Source organism: Orussus abietinus, unplaced genomic scaffold (genome assembly GCF_000612105.2).
Source record: "Orussus abietinus isolate OABI.00-Male unplaced genomic scaffold, Oabi_2.0 scaffold716, whole genome shotgun sequence".
NCBI classification, from domain to species: Eukaryota; Metazoa; Arthropoda; class Insecta; order Hymenoptera; family Orussidae; genus Orussus; species Orussus abietinus.
Genome location: NW_019394857.1, coordinates 1 through 27,961, shown reverse-complemented (window position 1 = coordinate 27,961; position 27,961 = coordinate 1). Strand labels below are relative to the sequence as shown.

The 27,961-nt window shown below is 46.4% G+C and overlaps 1 protein-coding gene across 1 annotated transcript; it reads left to right on the top strand.

Annotated features, from left to right (window-relative positions):
- Positions 1–7: 7 nt before the first annotated feature.
- Positions 8–10,642, top strand: LOC111674124. Its single transcript, XM_023433349.1, has 3 exons — positions 8–81; positions 155–4,751; positions 10,535–10,642. The coding sequence occupies exons 1-3, from the start codon at positions 8–10 to the stop codon at positions 10,640–10,642; spliced, it is 4,779 nt and encodes a 1,592-aa protein (XP_023289117.1).
- The last annotated feature ends 17,319 nt before the right edge of the window (positions 10,643–27,961 follow it).

Genomic DNA, 27,961 nt, shown 5'->3' with positions numbered 1-27,961 from the left:
GGTAACGATGCCCGACTGGCAGGGCATTCTTTGTGCGATATCTGTGGTGAACACAACGAGCAGCAAGAATGTCTTCGCGAAGTGCTTCCAAGGGAGGAAAAGGGCGCGGGCGTGGCCGCGGTCGACGAGCTAACCCGAAGCCGGGTGAGCATAGGCCCCTCGATGCGGTTCCTGAAACCGCTGGTGAATCTACTGGTGAAGGTGCAGGCGGAGAACAACCCCTGGCGCAGCAGGAGGGCGGCCCGAGCCGTTCTTGGACTGGGGGTCCGCCATCGACACACTCAAAGGTCACCAGCGCGAGCACAGCATCGAGGAAGAGACGTCTCGAGCTTCAAGCTGCCGAGGAACGGGCCAAAATAAGGAAGGCTGCCATTCAAGAACGAGAGAGGATTGATCTGGAGCTTGTGGACCAAAGGTTACAAGCGGACCTGCTGGATGCGGAAGATGAGAATCGGGCCCAGGGCAGCCGGGAGGCGTCAATTGGCGACACGGCTGGAGGTGCAATTGAACGGAACATCCACCAATGGATGGAAGACTCTGAGCGGATTGCGTCGCCTCCGATGAATGAAGCCATGAAGACTGTTGAGCCTGAACAGCCGGCGCGTTCCTTGGGCGAGTCTAGTCGTGATGGAATTCGCCAGTTAACCGCGGCTATAACGCGGACATTGGACGCAGTGCAAGAAAACAATGCATCTGAGCGCACAACAGGACACCTGGTTAACCGATTGTCATCGATGAAGGATCGCCCAGTCTTTGGCGGTGACGTGCTCGAGTGGCCCGCGTTTAGGCGTGCGTTTCACTTATCCACCGCAAAGGGTGCATATTCCGAAGAGGAGAACCTAGCGCGATTGTACGGATGCTTGCGAGGCAAGGCAAGGGAGGCCGTGTCGTCCCTGATGATCACGAAGAAGACGACTGCTGAAATAATAGGCGCCCTGCAATTGCGCTTCGGCAATCCTGATATGGTTGCACAGAAGGTGCTGCAAGAAATAAAACGCTTGCCTAAAATAGAAGCAGGTCTGGGCAATCTGGTCGTCGTCGCCACACAAGTAAGGAATTGTGTGGCAGCCATGGAGGCAGCCAACCACTTGGGCTACTTACATAGTCCGGAGTTGGGGGCGCAAATCATTGACAGAATGCCTCCCGCACTGATTCACCAGTATACGCGCTTCGCACAAGGGAGTCAGGAGCCAGAGGAACCTCGACTGGTGAGATTGGCGAATTTTCTGTTCTGCGAGGCTGAGCTTGTGACGAAGGCAGGTATCTGTCGGGTAACCGAGGAGCGCCCGAGCCAAGCTGGACGGCGCGTGGAAGGGCAAAGAGGCCTCCGCCGGGCGAACGCCCGTCTACAAAGAGATACTGTCCTAATCACTCACAAATCTGCAACCGACGATCGACCTACACGAAAAGGGAAGAGCGATGGAACACGTCGGAGTGAGAGGTGCGGTTATTGCAAAGCTGCATGGCATACCACATTCCAGTGCCCGCAGTTTAAGAAGATCAGTGTCCAAGAGCGCTGGAAGTGGGCTAGACGGACAGGTGTCTGCTTTCTATGCCTTGTTGAAAAGCATCAGCGGTCCCGGTGCGAGGCAGCGCGCTGTGACCGCGCAGGGTGTGATCAAGCACACCATACCTTATTACACGGTGCTTCTGGAAGGGCCAAGAAGACGACCGAGATCGGGCCGTCGCGGTCAGAAACTCAGGATACTGACAGAGAGGTCACGGCCAATACTTGGTCCCAAGGGAGCCGACGTATTTTATTAAAGGTCCTTCCAGTATGCCTGACTGGCCCACGAGGCGACGTTAACACGTACGCCCTATTGGACGAAGGATCCACCGTGACGTTGGTGGACGCAGGTGTAGCAAAGGCTATCGGAGCGCACGGAGCGCAGATCAGACTTTCCCTACAAGGAGTGCGAGGTATGGAAATATCTGAACCCAACAGTAAAACGGTGACCTTTGCGATAAGCGGGACGCCCCACGGACCAAGCTATACGGTGTCGGGCGCCCGTACGGTGCAACAATTGGCTCTTCCATGTCAGTCCCTTCGAGAGGAGGACCTGAAACGATTCGAACATCTCGGTGGTGTGACTGCTGAGTGCTACTCAAATGCGGACCCCAAGGTGTTGCTCGGGCAGGATAACTGGGATCTCATAATTTCCCGCGAAGTGCGCGAGGCAGGGCGGAATGCTCCTGTAGCCTCTCGTACTGGGCTGGGATGGGTTATCCATGGATACGCCCCATCTAGAAACAAGCGCGGGAATGGCGAACTTGCCCTCGCCTTGAACGATCCGGAGGCCTGTGGGGCAGGGTACGCTGACATGGGAGGCGATCACAGAAATGAAGACCTCCATGCCTTGATAAAGGCTAATTTTGCGTTCGAAGGAATGGGCATCACTGTGCAGAGCAGGAAACCTGCAGCGATCCAACGAGCAGAAAAGCTGTTGGATGCCACAACACGTCAAATCGAAGGACAGTGGGAGACGGGATTATTGTGGAGACACGATACAATAGAATTCCCGGATAGCCGAAACACGGCCCTGAATCGGCTCGAAGCGTTAGAACGCAAAATGGACCGCAATCCTGAGTTTCGCGCGGCATATCAAAAAGAAGTGAATAGCCTCCTTGAAAGTGGTTATGCGACCAGGGTTGGCGAAGCAGAGGATTGCTCAAAAAGAGTGTGGTATTTGCCACACTTCGGCGTGACAAACCCAAATAAGCCGGGGAAACTAAGGCTAGTATTTGATGCAGCCGCGAAGACGCGGGGTGTGTCTCTGAATGACAAATTGCTGAGTGGACCTGACCTGCTAAATTCGCTATTGGGAGTCCTCATGCGATTTAGACAGCGCCGTGTGGCATTCACCGGTGATATAAAGGAAATGTTCTTACGTATCAAGATTCGGCCAGAGGATCGATGTGCGCAACGATTTTTGTGGCGTGAGGAACGGGGACGACAACCGGACACGTATCATATGACATCAATGATATTTGGGGCCGCTTCGTCACCGTGTTCGGCCCTTTATGTCAAAAATATAAATGCGCGAGCGTTTGAAGAAAAATTTCCAACAGCCTGTAACGCCATCATTAAAAAACACTACATGGATGACTACCTGGATAGCGTGGACACCGAGGAGGAAGCTATACGCCTAATTCGTGAAGTGACCGAGATTCACCGACAGGGAGGATTTGAGATCCGCGGGTGGTCCAGCAATAGTGAACGAGTTCAGAGCAGCTTAACAGCGAACAAAGCGGCGACTGGAAACGTCAACCTGGCATTATGTGAGCACCCTGTGGAGAGAACCCTGGGGGTCATGTGGAACCCCTGCACTGACACGCTTTCCTTCGACCTCAGTATGAAGAAGATACCGACGGACATCATGGAAGGGAGGCGCAAGCCCACCAAACGAGAAATGCTGCGAGTAATAATGTCAGTGTTTGATCCCCAAGGTTTCCTAGCGCCCTTTACAATTCGTAGCAAACTATTGCTGCAGAACGTGTGGCGTAGCGGCATTGGATGGGACACACAACTAAAAGACGAAGAATATGAGCTATGGCAACGCTGGATGAAAGATTTAAAAAATATCACGGGCTGCACTGTGCCTCGCTGTTACGCTGTTCGTGCCCAACAACCAATAGACGCCGAGCTCCATGTTTTTTGTGACGCAAGCGAGAAAGCGTTCGCCGCGGTCGCATACTGGCGATTACGCTATGATGCTACCACCACCGACGTCGCATTTATAGCGGGAAAGAGCAGGGTAGCGCCCCTGAAACTAGTCTCTATCCCGCGGATGGAGCTGCAGGCGGCCGTGTTGGCCGTCCGATTAGCTCAAACCATCACTGAAGAGCATGAAATAAAAGCATCCAAGCGTAGATACTGGACGGATTCACGCACTGTCTTATTATGGATAAAATCTGATCCCCGAAAGTATAAAGCGTTTGTAGCGCATCGTCTAGGAGAGATCGACGACATGACAAAGGTCGACGAATGGAGATGGGTTCCTACGAAGCAGAACCCCGCAGACGATGCAACCAGAGGCAATGAGACAACACTGACAGCGAACTCAAGATGGTTGCAGGGCCCATCCTTTCTCACGCGGGATGAGTCGGAATGGCCGACATCGATACCATTGCGAGGTTTGGACCGCACCAGGGGCGAGCAACGACGACAATTTGTGGCCGTCAGTACTGAGAAGCTCCAGAGTTCTCTGCCAAGCGTGAACCGATTTTCTTCATGGTTGCGGCTTGTGCGAGCGACGGCGTGGGTACTCGTATTCATTGCTCGATGCAGGAAAACATCGAATTCAGGAATTAACAGCGAATACATTGAAAGAGCAGAACGACTCTGGATGAAGAAAGCCCAGGAGGATAGTTTTGGTCCAGAACTAGTGGCGTTGAAGCAAGGACAGGCAGTGGACAGAAGCAGCCGACTATTCCAGCTGTCCCCCACGGTAGATGCGAGTGGGCTGATGCGGTTGCAGGGACGCATCAGCGCCACGGTAGATATCCCGGAGGCGATGAAGTTTCCGGTCATTCTGGACGGTCGACATCCATACACGCGATTGCTCGCTATGCATTACCATCAGAGGGCTGGTCACGGAAGCCCCGAGACAGTGGTCAACGAACTGAGACAGCGGTATTGGGTGCTGAATCTCAGGCCAACGGTACGGCAGGTGGCCAGCCATTGCCAGTGGTGTCGGGTGCAGAGAGCGAAACCGCAGCAGCCCAGGATGGGAGATCTACCGCACGCACGCGTGGGTCACCACGCAAGGCCATTCACCCATTGTGGGGTAGACTATTTCGGCCCAATGGACGTGACGATCGGACGACGCCGAGAGAAGAGATGGGGCGTATTGTTCACTTGCCTCACAACAAGAGCCATACACTTAGAGCTGGCGGCGTCTCTCAGTACCGACTCAGCTATTATGGCGTTAAGGCGAATGGCTGCAAGGCGGGGGTGGCCGTCTGAAATGTACTCAGACAACGGCACCAATCTCCGAGGTGCCGACACTGAACTTCGGCGAGCCATCGCAGAAATTGACCAAGAGGCTTACAAAACAGAAATAACGAATCGGGAAATCAGATGGCATTTCATCCCGCCATATGCGCCTCACATGGGAGGGAGCTGGGAAAGGCTCGTACGCAGCGTCAAGGTGGCACTTCGGGTGACGCTTAAGGAACGAGCTCCAAAAGAGGAGACTCTATCTACCCTCTTGGCGGAGGCGGAACATACAGTCAATAGCCGACCTCTGACACATGTGTCGGTGGACCACCGAGATCAAGAGAGCTTGACACCCAATCATTTTTTGATCGGGACATCTTCGGGTGCACCGGTCCCGGGACAGTTCAATGACGGCGATTTATGCTTGAGAAAGCAGTGGCGAACAGCTCAAAGACTAGCCGATATGTTCTGGAATAGATGGGTAAGAGAATACCTACCAACCTTGCTTCCCCGAAAACGCTGGCAGGAGGAAGTGCGGCCATTGGCAATAAACGACTTGGTCATAATTGCCGACCATACTCTGCCAAGAAATGTTTGGCCGAAAGGGATTGTGACTGGGACGCTGCCTGGTCGCGATGGGCGTGTCCGGGTCGTCGACGTGAGGACTGGGGGACACATCCTGACCAGGCCGGCGAACAGGGTTATCGTGATCCCGAAGGCAAAATAGGGTACGAGGCAGCGCTGCCTCCGTACCGGGGGATAGTGTGTTGCCGACGCGATGGACATGATCCGATAATTGCTGGGTCGCTTGAGGGGCCCCCAGCCATGGGAATTACGCAAGAGCCCGCACCTCAGGTAGAGCATTCGCTTGTCTGAGGGGTTGGCCGGGATTTCCAGTTGGAAGTGATCGTTCGGGCAGCGCGGAACGATATAATATGGAGAAAGTGTGAAGTGCGTGCTGTCGACGAGGAGGGAAGACGGCGGAAGATGTGCGAAGTACAAGTGCAGTGCACGTAGCTTCAGAGCAAGGAAACGAAGATCGTAGAGGCGGCCGTCCTAGGAAGGCCGNATAATAAACATTATTTCTTTCGTTCCACTACATATCATAGAATTATTTCTCGTAGTCCAGTACTTATCATTGGATAATAACATTCCTCATCGTATACCATAATTTACTACTTTTTATTCAATGATAAGTACTGAAGTATAAAAAATAATTCTATGATATGTACTGGAACGACAGAAATAATTTGTACTCTACAATAATTATTACCCTGCGAGAAACAAATGTCATTACGAAAAGTTTCTCACATCATTGTAAGGTAAGAAAACTATGTCATTATTAAGTTCATTATTAACTTTATTAGCCAATTTTCTTACACTACGATAATGTAAGAAACATATCGTAATGTCATTTATTTCTCGCATTGTAATAATGATTATACAGTAAACATTATTTCTTTCGTTCCACTACATATCATAGAATTATTTCTTGTAGTCCAGTACTTATCATTGGATAATAATATTCCTCATCGTATAGCATATGCGATTCGGCAGCCGATTCCTTCAAATTGAAGCAGAAAAGCAGAGCTTCCTGCATGTGCTCTTTTTCTGGCAAAAAAACTAGACATGATTATCAAAGGAAAAATATATGTTGATGTATGAAATTGCTGACAATGTGCACTGATTATTGTTGACAGATGTTAAACTCATACAAAATAAAAGTATGGTGTGTCCATAGTAACTGAATATGCTCACTAACGCAATCTATGAGCAGACAGCGGATTTAAGATTATACACCTGGTACACACTGTAACGCGATTTTTCCCATTCGAAAACCTCGCGTACCTTCGTCGGTCCGCGCTCTCGCCTCCCTCCCCATTCTCCGACAATCCAATGGACGCCACTTGATTTTTGGATCCCTGGAACCAACAAACCGGTCTAATCGGAATCGTTACTCATAATCGCAAAACTTATCACCTAAATTATATCCCGAAACCGAGAGAAGGGTGGCAAGAGAGGACTCGGACGGCATGTCCCGTATCGCTCAGGAGGCAAGTTATGGAGAGTTAAGGTCGGGGTCGTAGCTGACTTAAGGGAGTAGGTGACTAGCTATACTATAGCGTAAACAAAAAAAGTGGTATATTAAGATATTTACATCGTATCATAGACGGTCATATATCGCAGCAGGAACAGGAGTCCCTCGCTGATTGCTCCCGAGCCGCCATTAGAGGTGTAGACCTCCGAAATGTTAACAGCCTCGATCCTTCGACGCGAGATTGGGATCCCCGGGACTCTGATATCGCAAACGGAACGGAACGGTATCGTGTGGAACTTCATACTCACCCTGGAGTTCCCTGGAACGAACGGGAATGGAACCTCAATACCTTACTGGAGCAATCGATCGGCACCTCGCCCTCGGTCCTCTTTTTCACACAACCACTCATGACATGACACTCACTCGTATCAGACTCCCTTTTCGAATTCTTCCAAAATCCTACGCAACCCGAAATTCCGGACATATCCCCCTCCCCCTCGGATTACCCGGCGCGTCATGGGAGGGGAACGTACGGTATCTTGGAGGCCGCGGGGGTTGTCACCGGCTCTCCGGAGATTGGTAGGGGAATCCGCCGGCGGGGCTCCCCCTGGGACCGACCTTGGTGGCGGAGGACGACCTATTCAAAAAATGCCACGGCTTCTTCGGCAGTGGCTGTGGCCTGTCCACCGCGCAAGGTCTGCTAACCGTATATCTTGGCGCCTCCGGGCCTCACTAGGTCGATCCTCTCCGCATCGGTGAGCTGGGATCACCAGACCGGTGGCCCGTGCCAGCGAACCTCCTCGGTCGGAGCGCACCACCCGGTTGGACGACTCTGACTTGATCCATGTACCGCTTTCGGGTGGGCGACCTCCCGGTTACCTCGCAGAACTCCCTCCGTGGGACGAGGGGTCCCACTCCCCGGATGTTTTGGGGAGTCAGGGCCCCTGCCTCGACCTCCTCACGTCCCTCTCCTCGCTCGAATTCGCGGGCTCCGACGGGTCCGGGAGCGGAACGGCACATATCCTATTCTCCTCACACCATCCTTAGACTTTCCCGAAGATCCCAAGTCGTCTATTACGGTCGTGGTCTTAGAACGGACGAAAATCCGTCACAAGACATATTAATCATACTTAATTCAAGCCAACTTCGGAAGTATAGTTTTCAAGATATTATACCGCGGAGAGCAAATCCTAACGTCATAGCACATTATCCGGCAACAGGATGGTTCCGCTCTCGATATGAAAACGATGTCCCTGAACCAAAGAAATATTTTGTTAAACCAAGGAATAATTTCACTTGAATAAAATCGATTAAATTGGATGTAACGTTTCTTCGGATTTATGACCATTTATTTTTTAACAAAATAATATCACATTTACCATTTCACGCCCGTAACGACGCCAATTTACAGCGGAGAGCCTCAACCTCGTAGATAAAGGCGTTTATTAGAACCCAAACGGTCCCATCATCGAGCGTGATGAAATATACGCACATGCCTCCATCTCTAAGATTGAGGAATGTTATGCGGAGTTCGGCGAGTTCTTCGCCCGTGTGTCGCAGCCAGGCTACAGGGGCCCATATTGCCGGCATCAAGGGCCACCTTCCGACACCGTCCGTGAACTCCCAGACCTCAAAATCCTCCGCGGATTCCTGTGCCCCGGCAGGATACTCCTCCTCCTCGAAAGGTGGCAGATGCGGCGCTTCGTCGCCAATGTTACACTCCCGTTAGCGTGCACATTCCGGATCACGCGGTGCCATGATTAATTACCAAATGACCCTCTGGTCGCATTGAAATTCTGCATCTGTACGTTATCAAGCTCTAAGAAATTGGTAATGCAATCCCGCGCGTACACGAACAACATAAACATTTGAAGCGGTCTGAAAACCGATAGACCAGAGTCAGCAAATTTCTTGATCTCCCCCGTATTTGCGGAAGGAGGTGTATAATTTGGAATAAAATTATACAGGTTTGGGAAAAAATTAGCGAGTCACACTCGTGTCGTCTTCTGTGAATGTTTTGAAGAATCTATGGGGAACAATTTTGTATTTATCTTGTCTTTTTAAGAACCCAAAAGAAATCGACGGGTCTCATCGAGGTAAGCTAAGTACCGATGATTCAAAGGCAATCACCGCAATTGCGAACCAAAGGAACCGCTGTCCTAAGTTTCGATAGCTTGCGGTACAGCAAAGCCGATATTAACTACGCGCCGATAAGAATCGAAGTTTAGATACTTGTCAGAGGTGTGAAGTCACATAGCGTTCTACCGTCTTTGAATATACAGCGTCAGCTGATTAACCTACAGGAGCAGGCGCGCGGAGATGCAACCTCACGTGCCCACGAACCGTGAACCAAAGCGAGGAACGCGCGAAAATATTTTCATCAGAAATCATTCAGAGGAAACGTCTATGTTCGAAAACGATATAAAATTGTAACGATCGTGAAATACGATGCATTCGATTATTTTTAAATACGATGCTTTCAATTTTTTTGTTTAAATACATAACGATTCTTCGCTTGCGGATTTACTCTAAACAATATAGAAAACGCAAACGTTGATTGAACTCTGAAACATATAGTTTCGATCAATATTTTAAACCAAAGTAGCCGTCGTCTTGAGTTTCACTAGCATGCATTAAGACGAGTGCGATACCGCCTACGCAGTGACAAGAATCGACACTAAAGTCCTCGTCTGAGGTGTGGAGTTACATAGCACTCTGCCACCTTCGAATGTACACTAGTGAACATGAATACCTAACATGGTGCATCGGCGGCACCGTACTCCCCAAGGAAGCCATTCATGTCCACAACTGTACTACGTCAACTGATTTAACTGGGGAGACAGTCGTACGCTGAGATGCGACCTGGTGTTGTGAGAAACCGCGAACCGTCTTTTTTTTCAGTAGGAATCATTTCTGGGAAACGTCTATGATGGAAAACGAAATAAAACTGTAACGATCATTGCTAGATCGTGAGAAATGATGATTTCGTTTCTTAAATACGTAGCGAGAAGACCTCGCGGGCGAGCGCGCAGCCATTCCGGTAGAATTGCTGGCACTAAACTTCGCAAACTCATATGAAGCTTACTCTCACAATATAGAAAACGCTAACGTTGATGCGTCCTGAATCATCTTTCTACGGTTTTTATACGACTTATGCTCGAAGGGTTACTTCGCTCGTCGCTCATGTCTCGATAACATCGAGGTAATAAAGCGCGTCTGAGATTTTGTCTCTTTCTCTTACGAGTATTTTACCGACGAGAGTATAATCACCCATTCCTCAGTTGCGAGTATAATCACCCATTGTTCGGTTTATTCGTTCTGCCCTAAAAAGTAAAATTTAAAAAATGGAGGGCAGACACATGCTCATACCCTGTATTTCTGCTTTGTTGAATTTGGCTGCTCCTTTAAGCACCTACTTACAGCGCATATGCAACGAGCATTGACGCCGAAACCTGAGGTTCGTCGGTATTTCGGGGTTATAAAGAAAACTGCAATACGTGTCGCGTCGCTGGATTCGCCTGTTGCGAGCTCACGGTTAACGTTGGTTCTCGACGCAGGACGTTGGTGAAGGATGGTTCCACGGGTATCTCATCGTCGTCGCAGCCAGTTTTACCGCTCGGGTAGATGTAGCCGATTATCCGACGCAATCCCTGTGCCATGAGTAAGGGATGAATTCCGTCGCTGCATTGTCGTTTGCACGGCACACGATTACCGGCAGAGGTTACGGTGAACGCCTAATGATCCTTAATGGCATCCGTTTCGTTAATTTCTCGAAATACGCCAGCTACGCCGTGGTACAGACCAGGGTTCACGAAATCCCGCACCGTTACATCCGATGCGTCCGGAACGACGGAGTAGACGGGCACGCGCTCGATGTATTTATCGTTACGCGCTACGTGAAAAACAGTTTGAGGATACTGAATTTCCGTAAGCGTGACGGCCCACTCGCCGTGTAATCGCACCTCGCGCGGTAGATGCGTCGTGTAATGCGTGGTCTTATTATGCGTAAAGTATTTCATACTGCTGTTACTCGAGTCTACATACCATGTAGAAATTATCTCGAATATCTTACTTTTTTCTTTCTCTCAACATTGTTCCTCTCGTCCTTCTCGGCGGTCCGCTACGCGTCTGAGTTCTCTCTCGTAGATGAAACTGTCGATGGTTTCGTCCTCGTTCGGAGTCGTGCAACGTGCAGAACGGTGGTTGACGCTGCTCGTGAACGCGCGCGATTTTGAAGACTTCCTTCGACCATCGACCATTGTACCCTTTCGCGAAAACTATTTGACCGTTACTGATGCGCACGAGCTCGCCTGCGCTGTATTTAGACTTCCGCGAAGGTACGCTATCATTTCAGCATATTCTGCCACGCTTTGGCTGCGGTGTGCAGAGTCACTTGACTCGGCGCCATCTTGATCGTGCTGTGACGGGTGTCGTTATACGCGGAGACGATCTTCTCTAGAACATAGACGTATCGAACCGGTGTGCGTGAAGTAACGCCACAAGCGTTCCTTTAGCGTGCGATTGAAGCGCTCGGCTATGGCCGCTTTTACGTCCAGATCGTGAACCAGGCAAAATTGTATCTTTCATTGACGCAGGTGCTTTTGAAACGCCTCGGCGGCGTATTCCTTACCGCGATCGATCTGCAGACAGATGGGAAAACGGCCGCCGCTTCGCGAGAGGATGCGGCGGAAACTTCTGTCCACGATGACTCTGGTCTTGTCGGGTAACGTCTCCACCCAGGCGTACTTGCTGAGGACGTTGATGACCACGAGTAGGTACGCATGATCATTGTTGTAGGTTCGAAACGCGCGCAGATCAACGAGATCGGATTTCCAGACATCGTCGACGTCGCTCACGTTATAGGGACGTCTGGGAAATCGATAGATCACGGGTCAGTGAAAGGTATAGGCGTCCTGACGCTCCAACCAACATCTCGTTTTTTCGAACGGTAGACCCCACTTCTTCTTCGCGACGCGTACTAGTCTCTCGGTACCAGAATATGAGCTCTCGACGCGTGGGTCGTAGTACAATTTCTCTAAAAATGTCAACGCTTATATACGCTCGCAGGTTCTATCGCTGGTAGAGGGTGCGTCGATGGCTAATCTAACTCTGAGGTGACTTTTCTCGTTCGTCTGCTTTTTCTTCTTCTTCTTCTTCTTCGGCGATGCAACATCGGTGTCACGATATTCGCCCTCGTTACCGGTATCGAACACCGACGACGACGATAACGTAGCGGTAGAGAAAGAGGAAGGCGTGAAGTCGGATAGGGATACACGGGATCAGTAGCAGCAGCAGCAGCAGCAGCAGCTCCAGCTGATCGTCTCGCGTCCGTCGTCGCGCTCCTCTGACGACTCTTCGCGACAACCGACAACGTTCTCGTCTCGTTTCGACGCGTCTCCTCGGGTGAGATCAGAGAACTGTGTCGGAGATAGTCCGAATTACTCAAATAAGTTTTAGGCGCAGCGATGCTGCGGAGAAATCGGGCGAATTGTTGTCGACCAAACACCCGCGCTCTCTTCCATGAGCGCATGGCCTTGTTAACAAGATCGACGATATTCGACCGAGCGAATTGTACACCGCCGATCGTTACGCAACCTTGGGCATCCCAAAAGCATCGACCACCGCCCGTTCGCCGTACATATCTCAGCAAATTACGCGCTTTGTCACAAAATTTCTCCGGTACCGACTCGAGGATGATAGAATCGGAGAGTCCGCCTGTTTCTTCTTCTTCTTTTTCTCCTCTTCGTCGGCTCTTCGTCTCCTCCTCATCCTTCTTCTTGTCAGAAAATTTTTGCTGATGACGCTCTTTATCGGCGAAATGCAAGTATCGCCGTAACACCTGTTCGTATTAACGCCATATTTCTCGATAGCTCATACAACGAGGCGTGTGCAGGATTTCGTACATTTGGCCGTCGAGCCGACTGGTGACATCCCCCGGTGTTTACACCGTCTTGCACCGTTTGCTTCGTCTCCGAAATGATCGCGACGAGTGGTTGATGCTGTTGTTGTTGTTGTTGTTGCGCGCGTCCCACGCTCTCCAGAGGCACGAGAACCATCTTCTTAGCGTGCTCCATGGCGAGTTTTCTCTCTCTGTAACAGCCGATCAAATTAGAGAGGATCGTGCCGAGAATGGGTGCTAGCAGAAGCGGTAGAAAACCCCCGCGTTGAACGATGATGCGTTTCTTCGTCAATAAGCCAACGGATTTTTTTAGCGAGACGCCGCAACAGCGAGGAGTGACGTTTGAGACGATGCTTCTTGCGCGGTTTCAACGGTACGTTGCCGCGCAAGGTGTTGAGCGCGCACTCGCAGATACACTTTAGGAGTCACGGATCGGCCGAGCGTAGCAACACTTTGCGCTGTATTGTGTTCAAGTGACAGAGAGCGTGTAAAATGGCTGCCTGCGTCCTACCGATATGTATGTACAGTAGGCACCCCCACATCGGAAATATGGAATGAAACCTATTGGAGAATTTAGTGCTTTTTTAGTGCTATTTTAGTGCTACAACCTCGATTTTAGTGCTCCACCCCTTGTACCGAAAATCGGTGGGGGTGCTGAGTGAACGTTAACTCAGCAACCCCACAGTGCAATATACGTTAAAGGAAAGATTCACGGATAAAACGAATATGCTGTATTTTGGTGCTTTTTTAGTGCTCTAGAAATATCCAAGAGTCGAATCCGAAACACCACCCCTTTCTCCCCAAAACTACCCCAACCGTATGGGCCTCAAGAGAGAAGGAACCGAAAACCTAATATTTCTCCTGTGCTGCTTAATTTAACGCTGCTTATTACTTTACAAGTACGTTACATAAATATCTGCTGTTCTGGGGTTATTTTTAGCTTTACATGGTAAGTAAATTCGATACCAAAGTTCTGGGCAATGATTTACTTACGTCCTATTCGGAACGTTTGATTACAATGATTAATCTCTTACACTTATGCCATATATACTAGAATATATAAGTCGTTAAATTTTTACTCTTCTGCATCAGATATTTGTCGCGGCATAAATTACAAGGTGAGGTTAGACGTAACGGTTTAGGTTAGGTTAGGTTTATATTATATGACTCTTCTTTTAAGATGCAATACTCGTACGACGATTGCATCTTAAAAGAAGGGTCATATAATATAAACCTAACCTAACCTAAACCGTTACGTCTAACCTCACCTTGTTATTTATGCCGCGACAAATATCTGATGCAGAAGAGTAAAAATTTAACGACTTATATATTCTAGTATATATGGCATAAGTGTAAGAGATTAATCATTGTAATCAAACGTTCCGAATAGGACGTAAGTAAATCATTGCCCAGAACTTTGGTATCGAATTTACTTACCACGTAAAGCTAAAAATAACCCTAGAACAGCAGATATTTATGTAACGTACTTGTAAAGTAATAAGCAGCGTTAAATTAAGCAGCACACGAGAAATATTAGGTTTTCGGTTCCTTCTCTCTTGAGGCCCATACGGTTGGGGTAGTTTTGGGGAGAAAGGGGTGATCTTTCGAATCTGGCTCGTGGGTATCCCCAGAGCACATAAATAGCACCAAAATAATACGAAAAGAGAACGTGCAAAATTTTGATATTTCTACGTCTTCTGTTTTGGAGCCTATACGATCCGGGGTAGTTCTGGGATGAAAGGGGTGGTGTTTCGGATTCAGTTCTTGGATATATCTGGAGCAGTAAAATAGCACTAAAATAATTCGAGAAGAGAACATGCGAAATGTTATTATTTCTACCTCTTCTCTCTTGGCGCTTATACGATCGGGGGTAGTTTTGGGATGAAAGGGGTGGTGTTTCGGATTCGGCTTTTGGATATTTCTAGAGCACTAAAAAAGCACCAAAATACTGCATACTCGTTTTATCCGTGAATCTTTCCCTTAACGTATATTGCACTGTGGGGTTGCTGAGTTAACGTTCACTCAGCACCCCCACCGATTTTCGGTATAAGGGGTGGAGCACTAAAATCGAGTTTGTAGCAATAAAATAGCACTAAATTCTCTAATAGGTTTCATTCCATATTTCCGATGTGGGGGTGCCTACTGTACATACATCCTACCGATCGGCCAACGTGTTTTCCGTGCCATCACAATGACGTGGCTGATGCGTCGTATCGGTGATTTCTCGTTTTTATTTCAGGGGCGCGCGCCGGACGTACGCGTACTGTTACTTCCCCTCGCCGGAAATGAGACACGTGAAATCGACAATTATCAGGCGTCGATTGTTTCAGATTGAGCAACAGATAACCGTGAGGTCGCGACCTGGCGTTGTGATAAACGTCCGGCAGGAATCGCGGACTCTCCGGACACACTTGACGCGCCAGATGGCGTATCTGCGCACGATCTCACGGATTCTTGAACACGACGATGTAATTGGCGTTCAGCGAGATGTCGCGTTGCCCGTGACCCTGATGAAACAGATTTTACGTGATGAAGATCACGCTCAGACTGTTGTGACAGCTACTCCTCGTGAAGAGATCCATCACCGTCTTGCTCGATGCCTAGCGCATCAGATCGTCGATGATCACGAGGTTCGAGCGAGAATCGTCCGCGTAGTCGCTCGAGCGAGGTAGAGCCTCGCGAAATTCCACCCCGTCGCCGTACTCACAATAACCATCCTGATACTCGGAATAGTAGAAAGGAACGCGTTCAGGCGGGACGTCCATCGTGTGGTTCACGTGACGATAGAACCTCTTCGCGAAATGCGTTTTACCGCAACCCGTAGGACCACTTATCATAGCCGTCCACGGATGTTTCCAGTGCGTATCCATGACGACGACTACGGAGACAGCACAATCGAGAGAGCATTTTTAATCGCGATGGGATGAGAGACAGAGGTTACGAGACGAGTTTACACACGTGAGTCTCGTGCCGCGGCGGGGCCCCTGCGCGCAGCCACGGGATACGTTTATACCGCTGCGGATAAGCGCCTGCACGAACGCGCTCATGGCGTGCGTGCTCGACGAGCGCTAAGATGCGCGCGCACGCGCGTGCGGATATCCACCGCGGGTCGCGCACGCTTGACAAACGCCGAAAAGGTGCACTCGAATAAGCTTATTCGACGAGTTCCGTCGGGTTGAATCGCGCGTTCTTGTACCGAGATTTGTCGAGAAGGAATTCTCACGCGCCCTTTTGTACCGTACCCCTCATGTATCGAAAGTATTGTCCAAATTCCGCTGGAAGTTGTCAGGGAAATATTAGCGTGACTACGTGCGCGTCGGCCAGGGTTCGCGAGGAACGTAAGAGCCGTACCGTGGACCGGCGCAACCGTTCCGTACCGCTGCGCAGTTGCCGGGCACCGGACCCTTACCGAGGTTCCGAGGGGCAGAATAGGTTTTCTGGGCCGGGCTTTGTACCCTTTTTGGGCCCCTGCCGAGGGGTTACAAATACCGGCGCGACCTTTATAATTTTTTATTTTTCCTTTTCCACGCCTGTCCCGATCAGCAGGCGCCCTCAGTCCCGTAAATATTGTTTCGTTGAGGTCGAAATAGGGCCCTAAATAAAAATCCTGGGGAGGGATTTTGTCGCATATCATTTTGTGATTATTTAACAGCCCGTTTTGTTCCCGAATTCCGCGGCCGACTCCTCCTTGCTCATTTTAAGTTCGTAGCGACCCCCCCCCCCCCCGTCTCTATCGTGCCATGAAGGGCGTAAGCTCCTCGCGGGGTTGAATGGCCGGCCGGATACGCCCGAGTAGGTCCCGTCGACCGGATCGAATCGGCTTGTTCGTGCTACCAGGTTCCGGGATCCCGAGGTGCGCGCGTGCACCTGGCACCCTAAATAAATCGGGCTCCCGGAAGAGCTGATGATCGGGCTTGACACCCTTTTCCTAATTACTACCGGGCGTATGACGGTTTGCCGATTGGGGACACGAATTCCCGTTGCAAATTTTTGGCGCCCAACGTGGGGCCTCCTTTTTAAGAAAAATGATTATTAAAGGCACCCCTTTTTGAGTAAAATGATGCGAGGATTAATGGATTTTAATTAATTTTGATTTATGTCAAGATTGAATTATCTTGAAGGAAATTTCTTGAACGAAAATTCGAGGAAATTTAATTTGAATTAAAATAAAGATCAATTTATTCATTAACGTTCACTCCTATTGAGAAACAACTACAATTTTAAAAGTGGTTCTCGCTTTATGGAAATAGTTTGTGAAATTTGGGCTTAAGCCATTGTTGGAGCGAGTAAGTCATACTCGGAATTCGATGCGTTTTTGTCCCTTATTAATGGCATGATTGTAGGGTTCAATCATATGAAAATTTTGAAAATCTGTAATTTTCATTGGTCTAGGAATCGCGACTTGATACTGTTTCTTAGGTCCTTGAGCGACTTTACATTTTTTTTTTCGTGTACAACTTGTGTATTACTTCGAGAGTCGAGCCGTTGCCAGCCGCGGAGGTCGCGCAGGGGTCAGCGCCGGCCGTTAAGCGTCCGACGCGTCGTGTTTACCTCGTTCGAGTTGTCGAAGAAATCGAGAGGAAGGGCCGAGTTGGTAATTAGGAAAGTCATGTCACCGACTATTACCCTGTCGGAGGATCTACGGGTTACAGTCATTTTGATTTATCGACCGTGGTTTTCAGGATTGATCACTCGGAACGCGGATCTCTTTACCGTGCGTGATTATTACCTCTTCCGTAGTGTGACACGAGCCTACGTAGCGTCGACACGTTTCGTACAAATTTATATTTTTCTTGTTGTTTTAAGTAACTTTATCGAGTGTCTCGTATCGACTGTTTTCTCTTTTATGGTTTTAATTCTAATTAACGTCCCATTCGGGCTGTATTCTTTCGTATTCGTTTTTGGTGTTTCGTTTTCGAGTTCTTATTCCAAGTTGTGACGGGTGAGCTCGTCACGCCACTTGACCCGCGCGCCACGACACCGGTGGCGCCGCCAAACCTCGACACCACCGCGCCGGCGCGTCCGAACGCCGCCGAGTCAGCCCGAGGCACGCCAAAGGCCGGCGGACAAGGTTTCCGCTGGTCAACTTCCGCCACGAGCTCGCTAAGGAAAAGCCCCGTGTGTGTGCCGTGCCCACGAGACGACTCTAAGAGAAACAAGAAGGAGAAGGCTGTGCGCCCGTCCGGGGAGGCCTCGAGCCCGGAGTGCCACCCAGAGCCGCCACTGGAGATTCGCCGCCGTTGAGACGACCGACCGCCCCGAAAACCCGCCGGAGGCCCGAACCTTGCCGACCCGCCACGTGGCCCCCTCGCCAGCCGGCCGCCGTTAATCTTAGACGTAAGGTAGGCTTAAGGATATAGTTCGTAAGCCTTAGTTAATTGATTAGTTTTAGTGAATTAGCATTGAATAAATTCGCTATTTTCCAGTTAGATTGGTCGTATTTCTCTAGGTCCCCTCTTCTCCTGCCTCCTCTCGTTTTCCCCCATTACAAAGTTCATCTTATCGATTCCCTTTTCCGTTTATCGTTATCGTCGAGAAATATTATATCATTGCGATCGAAGACCGTAAATTCTTCATTTGTCGAATTGGAATCAGAATGTCACGTTCCCCGTATTCCGTTGGAGACTGAGGCCACCTCCCTTATTAAATTAGATCTTTCATGGGTTGAATATCTTTCGGGGGAGGCAATGGAAGTTGAATTATCCCGCAGGAGTTTAACCACTTCCGGTTAACCACGGGCTCAAAAGGATCGGTTGAAAAACTTTTTATTGAAAGAGGTTGGAGTTGTAGGACTCTCTTCACCTATTTCCGAAACCAGCATCCAATTTTTGGAAATCCCGTCCAATTTGTTCAAAGACGCTTGAGATGAATTTCCATCGGAACTTCGAGTGGAAATGCTAAAGAAAGGGGTTCAGGTTGCTTCGCCCCCTCTTCAAGGTCGTAATACTACTCTGACGGCTTATGTGGTAATATGGAAATGGGGTATGACATTTTACGGAGCAAAGGAGAAACATGCAGATTCCTCTTTCGTCTTGAACAGGGTCGCCGGGTGACAAAAATGTCGGATGCGGACATTTGGGTCGCATTACTCTTTCTTCTGACGGAGATGGCCGCCTATTGGTTTGAAGGCCGACGCGCAATGGGATTATGGCAGCCCTGGAATGATTTCACCAGAGACTGGCGGGCACGTTTCGGGGACCCCGATTTCAAAATTAGCCTGCTTCAGGTCTTACGCGACCGTACGCAAGGGAAACAGGAGTCGATCGCTGATTATTTTACGTGTTTTCGAGCCCTCTTTTCTCGAGCGCAACCCTCTTGGACTGAAGAAAATCAGATCCAACTCGCTTGTCGCAACTTACAGCCGCGTTACCAAATTATCCTCAATCAGAATTTTTAGGTCTCGACCCTGAAACACCTCGAGGAATTGGCAGATGCCGCCGAACTTGCGGTACGTTACGCACTTTCATGACCCTCCAGTCCCCGAGAATTTTGTAAAGCCCGAATTGGCGTATCGTTCCCCAGCAACGTCCGCGTGAGGAAGGGCTCAACCGTTAAATACCCTTCCTGATTTAGAACTATCTCGTTTATTAGATATTCCCCCGGTATCGGAACAGGTAGTTGCTTCTCACACCCCGGCTGAGGGCACTGACCCCCATGCCCTAAAACTCATCGTGGTACAACCTGGTACTCTAGCACAGAGAGGAGGCTGGGCCCTCAGATGCAAAACCCTCCAACCAACCAGCGGGTAGGTAGGGCCTGTTGGGATTGCAATAAAACGGGTCACGTATATTCTGCTTGTCCGGCTCCGCGATGTTTATTTTGCTATGGCTGCGGTCGGCCAGGGGTTATGAAAATAAATTGTCGTCGCTGCACGGGAAACCGATGTTGAAAGCGCCCGCGTAGGCGAGGGCGCTTTCTAATCAGTTTCCGCCTCCGGAAAATGTCCCAGTTGCCCTTAACTACGCTATCCCGCGGGAGGAGGAGAATTTAGACACCACTCTTAGCGCTGAAGCAGTTACTCTTTTATTCTTCACAATTGGGACTTCTGAGCGTCTTGTGAGAGCGTTGGTCGATTCGGGAGTCTCTCGAACGTTTATCGGTCGCCATTGTCCCGCATGGAAAGGGTAGATAAAAGAAGGTGCGATGCTTTCGTCCTCTCAACACGTGGTACTTGTCGACGGACGAGTTTCGTCCATAATCGCGGAAAAAGTTATCCCAATAACCTTAGGTTCGGTTACACGGAGGATCGCAGTTAAGGCTCTCCCATGGGGAGTAAGATAGCTTAACGTGGGATATGCTGAAACGGTTTATATTCAGGATCTTTAGGGGGGGGGGGGGGGGGTAAAATTGGTAAGGAATTGACAGTTGATAGTTTTAATATTTCTTGGTTCTGCGAATGTTTGGTCGAAATTCGATATCGTTTGTGTCAGTTTCAGAAAAAGAGTCATTGTAAATATGGCGAAAATATCGATGGGAAAGATTAACTAGAGAAGAGACAACAGGATTCCTAGATGGAGCGTCTGTGTTCAAATTTATTTTTCCGGGTTTGTATACAACGGTATTCGTAGTCCGCTAATTTTAATTTCCAACGCATCAATCGTAAACTAGAATCTTTCACCGAATGTAGCCATACGAGAGGTCGATGGTTAGTTACCAAAACGAATTTTCGTCCGTAGAGATAAGGTCGAAAATATGCCACTGCGTAGATTGTTGCCAGACATTCCTTTTCGGTGGTAGAATAATTTCTTTCGGCAGAATTCAATATTCGAGATGCATAAACAATGGGCAAGTCTTGTCAAATTTTTTCTTGATTCAATATGGCTCCAACTGCATCGTCGGATGCGTCCGTAATTATTATGAATGGTTCGTTGAAATTTGGAAATTGAAGAATTGGTTCGCTGCATAATTTTTCCTTTAAGTTTTCAAAACTTTCTCGCTGTTTTGCTCTCCAAATAAATTTAACGTCTTTCTTGAGTAATCTGTCATAGATTTAGCTATTTTTAAAAAGTCTGGAATAAACCGTCTGTAATAACCTGCCAGTCCGAGAAATTGTTTGATGTTTTTAGCATTTTTCGGAACCGGGAAGTTTCTTACAGATGTTAATTTAGAAGGGTCTAAGCGAACTCCATTGGATGTAATTATGTGTCCTAAATGGGTTACTTCTTTTCATAAGAATTCACATTTGTCGGGTGGCAGTGTTTAACCATGTTTTTTTAATCTATTGAGCAAATTCCTAATTTTAACACCGTGTTCTTGGAGCAAGAATGCGTATATTAAATTATCATCCAAGTAAATGAACAAACCTGTAATCCTGTCAATACTTGATCCATTAATCGTTGAAAAGTCACGGGCGCATTTTTGAGTCGAAATGGCATTCGAGTGTATTTATAATGTCTGTTGGAGGTTGTAAACATAGTTTTAGCAGGATCATTGGGATCCGTGGCTATTTGGTGGAAACCACTTGCTAGATCAAGAACTGAGAAATATTTCGCGCCTACCAAGTGATCCAATACCTCAGTTATACAGGGTAATGGATAACTGTCGCTAATAGTCTTTTCATTTAGAACTCGAAAGTCTATGACCATGCGCCAACGTTTGTTTCCTTTAGAATTGGGTTTCTTAGGAACAATTCACAAAGATGAGTTGTAAGGAGAATTGAAGGGTTGAATAATATCGTTTCCTATTAAATTTTCTATTTGTCTCTTAATCTCTTCTTGATGAATAAGTGGGTATCGGTATTGTTTTGTATGTACTGGATTGTCATCCGTAGTGGGGATCGAATGTGCGATGCTTTTGCACGTTTCTAATTTATCTTCAGCCAAATGGAAGCAATCTGGGAATTCATGCATAATTTGTAAAACATGGTTTTTCTCATCTGGATTTAAGTGGTCTAATTTCAAAACGTTTTTAATGTTTTTGGTACGCTGACGAGTATCAGTGATAATAATTTGCTGAGCGTCGGTGTCAAATTCGTCGTCCGAGGAATAAAGAAAGTCGCAAGGAGTTAGATACTGTGGTAGTATATATTTATGTATGTCTTGTGACGTGGTGAATTTTAGGCCACCTGTCACATTAATTTCTGAGGGCCGTTTAGCCCTTAGAAGGAAATGTAGGGGCACGTTCTGGTCCCCGATGTGCGGGGAACCTAGCGCCAACCCTGTATTAATCTAGCATATTTTGAGCCCTTTTACAGGTTTTGTGGAAACCGAGATATTTTTCCTTGTGGATTCCCGAGAGGCGCCGCTTGGAATACGCCTTTTCACATTTTCTTGTGCCTTATTTTATTTTGCTATAGGAAGAGTATAATTTTGTGATCTCGAATATTGCCCGGAATATTCGAGGAATATTGTAGATCGCGAATTAGCTTCAGGTACATAGCTTTCCCCTTTCTCTGGCGGGTTCTCTGACTGATTTTGGGGAAAATTAGTAGCCCGGGTTAGTAAGCGGCTTTAGTTCGTGCCCGGAGAGTAGACTTTCGCGTAAATCTCGTGCTGGCGATAGGGCTGGGAGTCGTGTAGGCGGCCGGTCCAAAGAATCGTGCGGGCGAGCAAAGTTGAGGAGTCGGAAATAAGTCTCGTGCCGGCGGCCGGACTGGGAGTCGCAGAGGCGGCCTTTCCGCGTCCCGCGTGGGCGAGCATTCGCGTTGCGTTCATAGGGGGTTGAGAATCCGCCGGGTGGAAAAATAAAGGAGGAAAAGGAATGTCCCGGTCGCGATAATCTTGCAGAGTAGACTGAAGGCTCCCCGGGCCAAGGCCAGTGCCGTTTCCGAAATTGTTCGTCTTTTTTTTTATTTTGAGGACTAATTCACTTTTTCTTTTTTCTGATCTTGAGGAACTTACCCGCGTTTATCTGATTTTACGGAAATTGCAGGAAATTTTCTGAAAGTTCAATTCATATTTAGTAGATTATCGCGGAATTAAACTCTGAGTGATCTCAAGTTTCCTCGCGAGTAGTGTGAGATAATACTGTCAAGTAACTTTTGGGTCGTTGCGTCGTGAGATTTTCTCGTTTCTTTTCTTTTTCCGAGTTCCCCGTAGTCGGAAGCGAAGAAGTCGTGTGGTCGCCCGTATGGTCGCCCGCGTCGCGGTCCGTGAGCGCGGGGCGTAAGTTCCGATTCTTGGCGAAACTTTTCTCCGCCTATCGGAAAATTTAACATATCTTTGGCATAATTTCGTAGGTCGAGCGAATTTTGATATTTTTGGCGTCATAGAAAATTTCGAGCGAGTATTAAGTATTTCCGGTCGTGTAAATCCTTATTTGTGCATACTTATCTAGCGTATAAATTTAAAATCGATTTGGCAGTCGATGATTTTCTGTACTGTCTTAATTTCCCTAAAATTCTCGTAATTGTGCCATATACCCTTTTACCACTTGGCATCAAGAATTGTAATTAGCGCGTGAGATATCGTCATTTTCTGAATCGAGTTTGGAAAATGTCACGTTCTTAATTTAATGTGTGCCTGTTGAATTTAGCATAGAGTGAGCAGCGAGTGAGTAATTTCGAATGGTTCAGAACTTATCTAGGTTAGATTTCTGAGTCATTTTAGAAGTATTTAGGATCGAGTCCAGTTTTTTTTTTCGAATATTTCAGGGACTAGTTAAGTTGGCCGAGCTGGCGACTTATCGAGATTCTCTCTGCAATTCTTAGTTTCCTGTTCATCCGAATCGGGAATGGCAGTTTTGGCATTTCTTCCTAACTGGCTAGTTCTGTTGATATATTGTCGAATGGATTCATTCTCGCGAATTCCTAGATGTTCTACTTCTTTGAGAGCGGAGGCATAATTTTCATAAGGTGCGAATCTTTTCTTTAGATGGCGAATAAATTCCTGGCAAGTAGTGAAGACTTTACCTTCTACACTAGCACGCGCGGTTCCCGTTAATTTGATTAAAACTGCGGTTAAATAGAGGTCTTCATCCTGAGATCCTATCAGTGTTCGACCATTTTCTAAATATTGTAAAAAGACTGCTAGTGCGAGTTTTTCACCGTCGAATGTAGAAAATCCTTTAAGAGCGCTTTGAATACAACGGATTCAAAAAGATGGATCCGCAGATTGTAAGTGTTGATAGGTTAAGTTTAATCAATCAGTTGCTGTAATACCTTTAGCCATTTTACGTTTTTAGTTTAGGAATATAGTATGTAAGTAGTTTTAAATGAATTTTATGTTTGTTTATAGGTAATGGAATAGAATCAGGAACGTCTATTACAATTTATAAGAGGTTTGGAAGGAATTTCGGTAGGCCGATTTTCTGCTATTCGAATAAATATCGATTGAGTGTCGACTTTAGAGATTTTCGATGTTTGAGTGAGGTTTGATACTTTTGCAAGTTCAGAAATGGAATTGTTTCAGAGATTTCCAGGCAGTAATGAAAATCTGAGTGGGATTTTCCTTTGAACGTGAAGTGAGACAAACGATTTTTATGAATCCTCAGAGTGATTTATTTAAGAATGGAGAACGATGATTCGGTAGTGATATTTTATAAAGAAGAAATGATTTATGAAAACTGGAAAAAATGGAAGGGTCGATGGGACATCCGATTAATTGAGATTAATCGAACCCCATCGAATCAGCATCCCACCGCTGTCACCAGTTCTGTTACTTGGCGGCTGAGTGGCCAGCGAGGCCGGGGGAATTTTGCAGATTCCTTCGAGCGGTATACTGTTTGTACAAGAATTTACTTGTACGCACGCGTAACCAGTTTATAATTTGAAAAATATGGAGAAGATAACCCGAGCGGCTAGGTCAACCTCTCTAGTGGGATCGATCGGTTTTTGGTCCTCAAAGGGTGGTTGGAAAGTTACAATGAGGACCCAGGAGGGTTTTAAGGTTTCGTGAGAATCAAGTCGTCGTTTTATATTGAATGAAAACAGTTCTATTTATCATGCAAGAGTCTATTTATCATGCAAGAGTACAATGTCCATGGGGGTAAGGTGTGCAAAAATATACTGTGCTAAGCGGATCGTCGCGAGACGAAACAACGGCGTTGGAGGCCGCGCACTAACGGCTCGCGGAAGTGTAACGATATATGTCCGCGTATCCATTGCGGAATGCTGACGCGAGGTTCTTTCTTTGCAAGGTGCGCTTTGCCTTACTCAGCAAGGGCAGCTAATGAGTTGCGATTTATACAGTGAGGAGTTGGAATTTGGTAGTCAATACCGGAAGGTGAATACCGAATTCTGTTGCGGGTTAGTAATTTGGAACAGAGTGATGAAAAAGTGAAAGAGTGGAGCTCTTTGAAGAGGACCTGTACCTTGGCTTCGCAAAGGCCTTTACTTCTGGTGACGTCTAACCTACGTCCTGCCGGTTGCGATGAACTGCACGTGAATGCCTTCAAACCGGGGCGTGTCCTAGGGTTGGAGCTTCCAATGATTCTCCCGCTGGTCCGGAATTCGCAGCGCTGTCGTTCTTCTTACTGTTGGCTTGTGGATGTCGGAGTACCGAAATGCACAACTATTTCTACAGTACGGTCAGCTCTTCAGAGAACCCTAGCCACGCAGAGTGTGGACTGACTGATCGCCTAAGACTGAGCCCCTCAGACTAGCCCCCCAGACTAGCTCCTGAGATTGGCTTCTCAGACCGACTACGTGCTCTTTTTCGGTGCCCTTTTTATACGAGATCTTATCCTTGAGATTCGTCGACATTTTCTCAGTCACACTGACGAAATTTTCGTCGAGTGAAATCTCGACAACAGTAAACATGATTTCTTCTATTCCACTACTTATCGTACAAATATTTCTCATATTATAATACTTATCATTGAATAAAAAGTAGTAAATTATGCTATACGATGAGGAATATTATTATCCAATGATAAGTACTGGACTACAAGAAATAATTCTATGATATGTAGTGNATTTCTTTTCTTTTTGTAAAGATATATATACATACACGTTTCTTTTTATTAAATAGCATAACAGAAATTATGATAAGTACTACACTACAAAAAATAGTTCAACGACAAGTAGTAGATCGAAAGAAGTAATTTTTACTGTACCATAAGTATTGGACTACGAGAACCAAATGACATTACGAAAGGTTTAACACATTATCGTAATGCAAGAAAGTTGGTTAATAAAGTTAATAATGAACTTAATAAAGATACAGTTTTCTTTCACTATGATAATGTGAGAAACTTTTTGTAATGTCATTTGCCTCTCGTATTCTAATACTTACGGTACAGTAAAAATTACTTTTTTTGTTCCACTACTTATCGTTGAATTATTTCTTGTAGATTGGTACTTATAATAGAATAATAATATTCCTCATAATATAGTAATTTATTCCGGTGAAAATATTAAAATTTCTTAGTTTCGTACTTATCCTAGAATATAAATGATTTCTTTATCTAAATTGTTCTAACAGCTAGTATCCTACGTTCTGCTATTTGTTACTTATTTCAGCATTCATATAAAGCAAATGATTTTCATGCTGTGATAAGTACTACAGTATGAGAAATAAGTGTACGATATGATGTGGATTATGAGATAAGAAATAATTTTAACTGTACAATAATTATTACACTGCAAGAAGTAAATGGTACTACGAAAAGTTTCTGATATTATCGTAATGTAAGAAAATTGGTAAATAAGGTTAACAAATTTAATAAAGATACAGTTTTATTATTAACGTCACGATAATGTCAGAAACTTTTTGTAATGCCATTTACCTCTCGCAGTGTAATAATTATTGTACAGTAAAAAAAATAATTATTTCTCATACATTAATACTTATCACAGAATAAAAATCATTTGCATTATATGAATTGTCAATTAAGTAGCATATAGCAGAACGTAGGCTACTAGCTGTTATAGCAATTTATATAATGAAATCAATTCTATTCTGCAATAAGTATGGAACTATGAGAAATTTTAATATCTTCTCCGGAATAAATTACTGTACTATGAGGAATATTATTATTCTATGATAACAACCAGTCTACAAGAAATAATTCAACGATAAGTAGTGGAACGTAGGAAATAATTTTTACTGTACCATAAGTATTAGAATACGAGAAGCAGATGCCATCACAAAAAGTATTACACTGCAAGAAGTAAATGTCACTATGAAAAGTTTCTCACATTATTGTAAGGTAAGAAAACTATGTCATTATGAAATTCATTATTAACTTTATTAACTAACTTTCTTACATTACGAAAATGAAAGAAACCCATCATTGTGTCATTTACTTCTCGCATTGTAATAATTACACTACAATACAGTAAACATTATTTTTTTCTATTCTACTACTTATCGTACAATTATTTCTCGTACTTTACATATCATTGTACCATTACACAGTACATATCATTGAATAAAAAGTAGTAAATTATGCTATACGATGAGGAATGTCATTCTCTCATGATAAGTACTGGACTACGAGAACTTATTCTATGATATGTAGTAGTACGAAAGAAATAATGTTTACTGTATAATCATTATTACAATGCAAGAAATAAATGATATTATGATATGTTTCTTACATTATCGTAGGGTAAGAAAATTGGTTAATAAAGTTAATAATGAACTTAACAATGACATAGTTTTCTTACCTTACAATGATGTGAGAAACTTTTCGTAATGACATTTGTTCCTCGCAGGAAAATACTTATTGTAGAGTAAAAATTATTTCTTTCATTCCACTACTTATCGTAGAATTATTTCTCATAGGCTAATATTTATCGTGGGATAATAACATGCTTCATTAAGCAGTACACAGAATGTTTTAACCTAAATAGCAAATCGACAGTTTGAATTACGCACACGATTTTAAAAGTACTTACTATGTGTAGCTACTAGATGGCAGTTCCATACTTTCCCTTGGGTTGGGAAATAGTCGCGCGATGAGAACGAGCCTTGTAGGACAACCCGGCTCAGAGATGAATTGAGAGATTGCTCACGGGCAGGGTCGCGCGATCGCATCGTGTGCTGCCCTCTGGTTTTGTACGTGAGCTTTCACCGTTTTTTGCGCCCAAGAGCGGCGCAACAAATTTCTGACAGGGACTCACGCACTCGCGATGGCGGTGCCATCTACCAGTCGCCGCTGGCGGCTCACGTACTCGTGATGGTAATACCATGCAGCAGTTGAC

Excerpts from the sequence above, each read along its gene's own strand:
- LOC111674124 (XM_023433349.1), top strand. The coding sequence starts at position 8 with ATGCCCGACTGGCAGGGCATTCTTTGTGCGATATCTGTGGTGAACACA. Across the intron at positions 82-154 it reads AGCAAGAATGTCTTCGCGAA|GCCCCTCGATGCGGTTCCTG; the intron begins GTGCTTCCAAGG and ends GGGTGAGCATAG. Across the intron at positions 4,752-10,534 it reads GAGATCTACCGCACGCACGC|GACGTTGGTGAAGGATGGTT; the intron begins GTGGGTCACCAC and ends TTCTCGACGCAG.